At 35.5% G+C, this 10,403-nt stretch overlaps 1 protein-coding gene across 1 annotated transcript; it reads left to right on the forward strand.

The window, feature by feature from the left end:
• Positions 1-8,549: 8,549 nt before the first annotated feature.
• LOC140331402 (olfactory receptor class A-like protein 1) lies at positions 8,550-9,494 on the forward strand. The gene has a single exon (XM_072412445.1). It carries the CDS (start codon positions 8,550-8,552, stop codon positions 9,492-9,494), a length of 945 nt encoding a protein of 314 aa, XP_072268546.1.
• Positions 9,495-10,403: the final 909 nt, after the last annotated feature.

Consider the following 10,403-nt stretch of genomic DNA (forward strand, 5'->3'; position numbering starts at 1 on the left):
TGTAGTATGTGTTCTTGGATAGAGATACTCTAGTATGCAGCTGTGCTCATCATAAATGAATGCAGCCGCGGTACTCCTTCTGCCTCCCCGGGCACTAGAGGTTAAATAAGGGCTTGCCCTAGGATTGCGCACAGGAGGATTCCCACGGCTGCATTCATGAATGCAGCTGCAGTATTCCTCCTGTAATGGTTTCCTCCGATGGGTCCGCAAAATCTGTTTGCCGAAAATTTGTGGACCCATCGGAAGTTCTAGGAAATTTTTTTCGTGAAAATGTCATGGAATAACTCATAATAAATAAATAATAATGACTTGGAAATTCACTTAACATTTAAACCATATTTATTTTTTATAAAATATACCAAAACAGTAAACCAGTGTTCATGTAATTTAAGACTTCTGTTTATAAAAGCCTTGAAGCAACAAATTAATGAATGTATGTATATTTAACAATGTATAGTATTCATAAAATTGTTTCCAAGATATTTGTCCAAATGTTTTTATAGGATATCACTGAATGTTAAGGACTCTTTTTTGTAGTCAGTATGAGATATAGCTTCACAGTATCTCAATAAGTTACCATTTTGCTTCTACCAGTTTAGGTGATGTAGATCAGAGCTTAGGTCAGAATCACCCAACCAATCAAGTCAATATTGTCTAACATAAGGAGTATATACTACAAAACTAGCAAAACCAAACAAAAAAGTGTCATTAAAATAAGCCATGCTAACAGATACCAGATTCTTGTGTAAAGCTGCGTACACACCTGCAATTTTTCTCGTTGGAAAGGATCTTTCACGATCCTTTCCAACGAGAAAAGACTGCACGATGCATGAACGATGCACCGTTCATGCTCTATGGAGAGGGGAGGGGGAGAGCGACGGAGCGGCACCCTGCTGGGCGCTCTCCCCTTCCCTTTCATTACGATCGGTCGTCGTCCATCGTCCATGGATCCGCCAGGACGGTCGTCAGACGATGGACGACGAACGACTGTACACACGGCAGATTTGGCCGATACCGATATAATTGGCCGATACCGATTATCGGGCGAGAAAAATTTGCCGTGTGTACGCAGCTTTAGGCCCTGGTCCAGCATCTGTGCTTGCCAGATGTCAGCCCCCAATGTAACGTCGCACATTTCACCTATATCAAGCCCCTGCTCAGCCTTCATTAAATTGTCAATCTTTTTACGTTCACCAGAAAACCTATCTAGCAAAGGAATATTGGGTTCCACAAGTTAGACAAACCACAAGTTAGACAAACCCTTTCATAGCAAGCATTAACTTTTAGCATGTATAACACATCAACTTTGTATATTTGGCCTTCCATGAAAGCTCAAGTATCCTAAAGGAAGCCTCATATTCGCAATGCTACAACCTATACTTAAGAGCTGCTAATTTAATACAGACAACTTTAGCAGCACCCAAAGAAGTAAACTTCTAAAACATTCAGATAAGGAGAAGAATAAGGAGAGATAAAGGAATAGCTAGAGAAGAACACAACAGAGGATAAAGGTGCGTACACACTTCCAATTTTTATCGTTCCAATCGAACGACGAACGATCGATTGGGCAAAAAATCGTTCGTAAAAAAGTAACCAACGACGCCGACGAACGAGGAAAGTCGCTGGAAACGAACGACCGGACCGACGGATCGGATTGGACGACGATCGTTGAACATCGTTCGTGTGTACGGTCGTTCGTTGATCGTCCATGGTCTGAGCATGCGTAATGAACGAACGTCCGTCACTTTCCTGTCGTGCACATAGTTCCTCTATCGCTCAAACGATCGTATCTATTGTGTGTATAATATCTACGAACGATCGTGTCGTTAACTCTATGTGCAGGATCGGTGCTATACGATCGTTCATATATATCGTGCATGAACGTTCGTCGTTCGTTTTCCAACGATAATAATTGAAAGTGTGTATGTAGCTTAAGAAGGAATAAGATGATAAAGGGGGAGGGGGGCAGGAGTTTACTTATCAGTGACATTAAGTGCATAAGCTATGCAACTACACTGAATTGTATGCAGACCATCCTCTATTGTTTTATTAGGAGAAAGGTAAAATACTTCAAATAGTACCCGCAGAGACTGCTTGATCCCATGGGACCATATCTCCTCAAACTGCTCCAGATGATTATAAAGTCTTGCAGATAGCTGTTGCATCAGCCAAACTTCTCCGACACGTGTTCTCAGTTCTGAAAAAGATGGTGGGCAAATGGACTGTTTTAAGGCATTGGGGCTGCAGTACGAATATGCGCCCTAAGCGATTTCTTTTGTTTAGTGAGTTGTGATATAGGTACATTCAACAGATGAGTCACTTGGTCTAATCTGATTGGAGTCTCCATCATTGCACTAAGTTTGGTCCAAAGTATATGATAGAGCGCACCAACCTGAGAGCCACATCTTCAGCACAACTTAGTGCAAGTAGGGTATATAGCATGAAGTTTGTCAGGAGTAAAAGGATCTTATAAGCATTTTCTTTAAACAGGGTACATACCTAGCTTTACTCCATATCACCTACCACAGGTCCATAGGAAGCTCTCTTCCCAATATGGATTCATATTTACACATGTATGTATGTTTAACAAATGGAGCTGCTGGGTCTGTATTTAATATCTGGTCAATTCACCCCTTACGACACGGACCCCCACAGCACACACCCATTCAAACAAAGGAGGTGGCATGAAAATAAAATTCTTTGGTATGCTTTGGGCAAAATGTCTTATTTGGAGGTAGCTGAAAATGGCTGAGGAGGGTAGGTCAAATTTATTCTGCAAGTTCCCTATGTAGTTCGCAAATGACCCTAACTCTCTAGTTACTGGGTTGGATATATGCACTATAAATCCTCTTTCAATCCACCATTTAAAATTGCAATATTTATTAACTTAAACATTCCTGATATAAAAATGTATTTGAATATTATTAACATCACTTTCACAATTGATACATCATAATCAATTATAGAATTAATTCATTACAATGGATGTTTTCTCTAATTTATGAAATTCACTTGAGATTTTAATGTGACCTGTCCTTGATGCATTTCACCCTGAAGGGGACTTTAAGATCATCAACAAATGATGTCAACTGAAAAAAACAAAACAATATATATAATTATGCATCCATATCACATCTACATTCCTTTTAACGTTGACTCTTTAAAATGCCCACACTTACTTTATATTTACACATTTCAGAATTCTGGTATATCAGTTCACCTGTGTTTGAAATATATATCTTTAACCCAGAGAAAGAAAGTTTGTTCATTGTATTCTACTCGCACCACATTTGTGCAGTGACAGACAAAGAAAACAGCATACTTATTTTTGGAATTTTTTAGGTCATTTCTATCAAAAATGGAGGGACAATAATTTATATCCAAAAAAGGGCAAGTCATGATAATGTCATCCCACCCATATTGGGAGAAAATAAACACTTGTAATGTGATTATAAATGCTTTCATTGCTACAGTTGCTTATTAAATATCCTTCTACAAATTAAAAATAAAATGTTACTTTTGACCTTGTATCCGTTTTTCCTTTTTCTCTGGTCTTTAATTCACATTCTAACCATGTCTCACTCATTTCAAAATTCCTAAGAATCACCTACTACTCCTCTTTATTTATTAGTCCTCATTGCTTAGTGCTTGCTTGATGACAGTTTCCTGGCAAGAGACCAGAAACACGTGGGACGCTACCAATGCCTTGTGTTCCAGCTTGTAACACAAGCTCATTTCTTCCAGGGAAGTGTTTCCCTTCATCTGTGCCACCCGTTGGTTAAGTAAAGGGTTGGATATATGGCCAAAATGGCATTTCTATTCAGAGCACCCTGGTTGTGTCATGCACTGTGTTAAACTATCCAGTTCAGTTCAGTCCAATTTGGGGATTATAAAGAAACAAGGTCAGTAGCAATTTGGAGGTTGTAAGATGATATCTATCCTTACATTGCTTCCAGACATGTTAAGAAAGAGCATATAATAAGGAGGAGTCAGGTATGTGATGGGTAGAGATTCAAAGCAAAGAGTTGGGAAGTACCGGGGCAAAATGTCCTTAAAGCTTTAATTTAATATTAAAATCTATATTTACTACTTGTGGAATCAGAAAATTAATGAGGATCTATTGAATGTTCATCTTGCAATAACAGAAAACAAAACATTCAAGTACTTATTGTCTTGGTGAGTTATTTTAAAATGTCAGAAAATATTTGATTTGTAATATTGATAACTTTCATGCAAATAAGCCTTAGAAATGTTAATAAAAAGATAATGTTTCTGCTTTGAAATCCCAAAGCAGGTACTGTTTACATCTCTGTATGACCAGTTAGAACAATTCATAACTAACTCCAAATATCTTCTATTCAGCAACGTGACATGTAAATGCCAATTTATCCTTTTTTGGAAGTAAAACAAGGCTCTAAAGCAACCCTAGTGGGGTATGTATGTGTCAACCTGGGCTCACATAGGGCCAGATTCATCAAGCACAATCAGAAGTTCACTCGTGCGCGCGTATCTGCGATCCGGTATCGGACCCCTTAAACCTATTTGTCAATGGATTTTCAGCCCAAATTTATCAACTAAAATGATCATGCACTTCGAGGCATGCACCTCAAGCAGCTTGACACTAGCAAGCTTGCATTAAAAGTCAATCTTTCCCTAAAAAATAATTCTTTTAAATGGCACACATCTTCCACTTAGCCCTAAATAAAAATGTATGATGTGTTCAAATGTTTCAAACATATTTATTAGCTTAGAAATAAGCATATTTTTAAATGCCCTAATATTTTTAGGTGCGGAAAGAGTTAACTGATTTCAGGCGCATACCTAAATGCTTACGATACCTGACCCGAGGATCCGTCTGGTGATAAATCCCTGAAAATCCCTGAGAACTCTGGCAGGTGAGACCTCGCTTTTGCCAGGGGACTAGATCATTCACCCTTTATCTTCTTTACCTTCTAACGCTCTTCTATCTCCCCATATCTGGGAACTCCCATATTCCCCAACTATTTATCCATTTTTGAAATCCTGCCTAAATGGACGCCTAAATCACCAGATTTACTAAAAAAAAGATCAAAGCCTTTGAACGTAGTGATAAGTAAAGCGAAAACTTCAGCTCCTATAAATGTTTTTAAAAAGAAAGTTACTAAGAAACTAGATATAGAAAACCCAATGATGAGTGCATGTGGAGAACCGTATTGCAGTATGTAAAGGATCTAACTTGATAGCCAATTTGAAGGCTTATTTAAGCTAACAACAGTACTGAAAAGATGTTTAGCCTTATCAGCCTATGACTTTATGATATAAAATTTGTATTGTATTGATAATAAAAATATATTTGTTATCCATTAAACAATCTAAAAGTGCATTTTTGCATCCCTATTAACTCTCTGCTTATTTAAAACATAAAATTTGATGTGGTCACAAAGGTTTTAATTACCCCCGATGTTGAAAGGGTTAAAAGGTCTGTAAAAACTGTATAGATTGACATTTCATCTGTGACATTTCAAAAAAAAGGAATCAATGACTGCTGAGGTTTCAATAACTGCAAGTTAATTAGTCTCAAGTGGCATGACTTCTGGAGTATAAATACAAGAGAAACTTGTAACCTTTTCAATGCATCAACTTCAAAGGAGCAGGTAGATTAAGGAGGTAATGTAAATATATGCAATTATTATTAATTTAGGTCTTTGTTACAAATAAGATTTTTTAATATACAAAATATATAAATATATTGTAATTTCCTTTTTTGCAATCTGTTATAACTTACCAAAAAATGTATTGCTTTCATTCACATATTTAAATACAGCCAATCAAATTAGGTTTGAATTCTTTAATTCACACTTTACTGCATTGACAATGTGCTACAAATTCATGCTTCTCATTTCAAAGTATAACATATGAAAAATTTAGGGTTAGTAAGGGTTAGCTCAATGGGGGAGTAAAGGAAAGAGAAAATAAAACAATTTTGACTAGTAGCTAAGGCTACCACTAACTGCGGCCAGCTGTAAATGTGCAGACACCGATCCTTCTTGAACCAGCGCTGTCATGCTCACTGCAGCCCCGATAAATTCCTTATGCGGATTGCTGCAAGGTAGACGCTGCATGTAACGTCCATGTCTGTATTGGACCAAAAAGAGGGGCAATTAAAATGTATGTGGTTAGAAATGACAGATTCAAAAACTTGATGTAGACCACTGTGTTATCTAGTTCCGCTGTATTGTTAAGCATATGTTAAGCATTAAAGCGAATCTAAGACCCTCTTTGAAAATTGAAAGTCATAAGGGTTGGGAAAATGACTTTTATTACATTAAATTTGGTTCTAACAAAGGTTTGAAATAAGAGTATTTTAATCCTTCATTTGTCCATTATGCAGCACTATGTTCATTTTTTTTTCACAATGAACTACACTTTTATTATATACATGTATATACTGATGTCTCATTAATACCTTTCAAGTGCAGTATATTTATCCATCTCTTGGTACTGTTAAGTACATTTATCCATCTAAGTTTGCACAGTACGATAAAAGAAGTTGAACAAATCACTATGTAAATTGTTTATTGAGTGTGCTTTTCTTAACCTAAAAGAGATTAGAAAGCTGTAAAACAAAAATGTGATCCATGATATAAAAACATACCTCCTAACTTATTGGGATGGAAAAGATAGATACCTTTTAAAAACTAAATATTTAGTTATGGAATAAACGCTCTCGAGATCCCCCATCTCCCCTACTATGAAAAGAATTGCAAAGTGACCATTTAAAACCACCGGTGCATTTATTTTTCTTTAGTGTTAAAAAATAATGCATTGTAAAGCTTGGAAAACATTTTAGTGTAAAATATATAATACTAAATCTGTATGTAATAGGGAGGAATATGACACTTTCTATACAATGTGGATTAGATATCCATACAGGCTGTTAGCATAAAGCATTTCAATGCAGATTATTTACTACATCCCCTCAACCTTAAAAACTCATATTTTAAATTGCAAATAAAAAAGGTGGAGGTTATATTGTTTGTGTGCACTAACATTAATTTTGGTATTTTTTATTTTTTTTGGTTTGATAAACAATGGATTCATAGATACAAACATTGCAGCTACCACCATTTTATTTTTCATAGCCTCTGTTTTCAGAACATATATACTTGAATTTAATTTGGACCATAGAAATGAAAAAAGAAAAGTAGTTATACTTGGGGGATTAGATGGTGCTGTGTCCATATATAAAGTGTAAAACAGACAATTGCTACTGAGCCATTCACCACCTACTGGTGGCCAACAATAATGCACAAAACATCATTTAAAAGGCAGTTACCCATCAAAAAAAACTAAAAAGTATAAAATAATTTGAATTTTAAAAGATGAGAGGGTGATATACTGACTGAGGTCATGTGATTTAAACACACCATGGATGTTTTTATTTTCATTATTTTCTGTTGATTACTGTTTTCATTGTCAGCAGTAACAGTTGCGTTTTGCACTCTAGGTTTGTACATGGCAATGTCTTTTTCCTGTTTTTTTTTGTCAGGCAAAAAATTAGATACCTCGGTTTATATTTAGATTTTTTTATATTCAGAAATCTGAAGTAATCTTTTTAATGCATTTTTTTTATAAAAAAAAAGTGTATTGATGTAGTTAACTGCAAATGCAATAATATTAAAGTCTTGCAGTCTCCTCAAGTTTAACCCAAGACAAAACTTATTAAATCAATCTGCACCGGTCTACCAATTTAAAAGTAGTTTACTGTGACCCATGAAGTTCATCATGAAGGTATTGTATGCACCTAGCAATAGTAACATAGAAAAGGATTATCCATAAGAAGGTGAAGCATATTTGAGTTTAGGAAAAGAGTGAAGCCTTGACATCCTGGGCTTTCAGTATGTCAGTAATATTCAGTCTCTTTAATCCCAAAAAATAACTGCAATAACTAGCTGGAATGGTAAAACTGCAGGAAATAGAACTAAAGATTGGGTCAGTATAGAACCTGGTGCTACTTTTATTCCTTTAATTTATTTTTTATTCAAATAATTTTTTTAATTTTAAAATAATGTTTTTTATTGTTAGAAAAAAAATTATATTTATTTATTCGATTTTATTCCCTAACTGGGTAGATGATACCTGACTGGGTTAACTGGGTTTTTGATGCCAAACTAATTTTCTATTTTTCGCACAAAATGAAATACTTTAGGATCCCTAGATTAGGCATGTTACACAGTACCTTAAATATTTACAAAACTTTCTCCAGTAAAAAATACACCATTTTCACCTTTCTATGTGTGTTTGTATATGTTTTTATATGCGTTAACAATAATGCATTTTTTATGCACAGCTATTGTTTTGAGTAGGACCTAAAATGTCAGTTGATCTTAAAAAAATCAACAATGCAAACAATGACCCATTGCACAAATCTGAATTAACACCCTTAAAAACAATGTGTTTTGTTTTGCATTTGTATTCTGTAGTCTACTACAATATTTTCAGTCTGTTGACATGTTTTACCTTTTCATTATCTTTTTTACCAGTGCTAATACTTCATTCAGGATCGTAACATGGAGACTCGTCTTCTTATCAAAGCTGTGGGTTTCATTCTCACTATGGTTGTTGGAATTCCTGGAAATGTCTATATTCTATTAAAATTTACCTACATCAAGTTAAATGAGAAGAAACTCTTACCAGCCAATACCATCTTGATGGTCCTTGCCGTGTCAAATATCCTTGTGGTGTTCTCCCGTGTCATACCGCAAGCTCTTAATGCGATTGGTATAGAAGATTTACTAGATGACACCAAATGCAAATTAGTTCTTTTTACCTTCAGAGTGAGCAGAGCCATGTCTATTTGTGTCACTAGTTTTCTAAGTTGTCACCAGTGTGTCCTTGTTGCTCCCATGAATCGGTATTGGACTTTCTTAAAAGAAAAAATAAGTAAAAATGTATCTCTTATCTTGATTTTAATTTTGGGTATGAACATTTTACTATACCCTTCCACTATTTTGTATGGGCAGGCTAAATCAAATTATACATCTCCCTATTCACTTCATCTGGTTTATTGTGATGCAGATTTTTCAACATATCTTTCTTTCCTGTTTAACGGTCTAGTATCTGTTATTCGGGAGATCATATTTGTGGGCCTAATGGCACTTTCAAGCAGCTACATGGTTTTTATTTTATACCAACATGGAAAAATGATCAAAGGTATACGCAGTTCTGACCGGGATCAAAGTACATCTGTGGAGTACAGAGCATCTAGAGCAGTGATTCTATTAGTTTCCTTGTATGTTATTTTATATGGCATGGATAACTCTATGTGGATTTATACTTTGACACTAACAAGTGTGAGCCCAGATATGAATGACACTCGAATACTTCTTGCTGCCTCCTATTCTGCCCTTAGCCCAATTGTAATTATAGCCACAAACCCCAAGCTACACAAGAAAACAAAGAACTCCTTGGCAAAAAAAACAAAAAAGACTAGTTTTGTAAGCTCTATCAGTTGAAATCAATAGTATATGATGATATCATTAAACCCATCTTCTTTTACTAACCATGTCTTTGATTTTTAAAGGGCATTGAAATGTGTAGTAATATTGATTCTGATCCTGTTAAATATTGGCTTCCAGATTAACAACATGTGTTTAGTACTCAAAACAATTAGATAGTAGACACATTTATTTCCAGGCGCGGTTCTTTTGTTAAGGTTTTAAAAAGGATGGGCAAAAGCCATTTTAGTGTGCTCAAAACAGGTTAATTTTACAATAGGGGAAGGAAGGGAAGTTGCAAGTAAAGATATCCCCAAAGCATGGTTATGGCAAACACAAGAGTATGTTCTAATCCCCCATGCCTGATAAAAGTTATATGTACCTTCTACACAGACAGTGTTGGCTTGATACACAGAGGATACAGTTTTATTTCCTTGTCAAGAGAGATTTAGTAATTATGTCCCATGACATGACAACATGAAAAAGTCCTACTCAACCAGTCACCCACCACAACTCTTGTGCGAGGCTGCCACAGCTTGGACCCTCTAGGCCAGCACGATTTTAGCCTCCAGCATCTTCAAGGACATTTCCAAGGAGGAGAGTTTCTTGCTTCATTCCAAACCCTAGGCCAAAAGAATGTGTTTCAGATAATTAATAGTAATATTATTGGTAATATTGTATTAAAATGCTATTTTCACTATTCTGTACCTAAAATAATTAAATAAACTGCACAAAACAAAACAAAGATGTTGGATTCTTTTATAAATTATTTAAAAGAAACTCTATTTAAAAGCTGAATGCCAATTTGGCCCTTTAGAAGCTACTGTTACAGAACTGATATTACATGTTTATAGACATAAGGTGGAGTTCATCTAGCTCAACTTTTCTCAACCTTTTTCACATGGAAGAACCCCTTGAAATAACTTT

This window comes from Pyxicephalus adspersus, chromosome 1 (genome assembly GCF_032062135.1).
Source record: "Pyxicephalus adspersus chromosome 1, UCB_Pads_2.0, whole genome shotgun sequence".
NCBI classification, from domain to species: domain Eukaryota; kingdom Metazoa; phylum Chordata; class Amphibia; order Anura; family Pyxicephalidae; genus Pyxicephalus; species Pyxicephalus adspersus.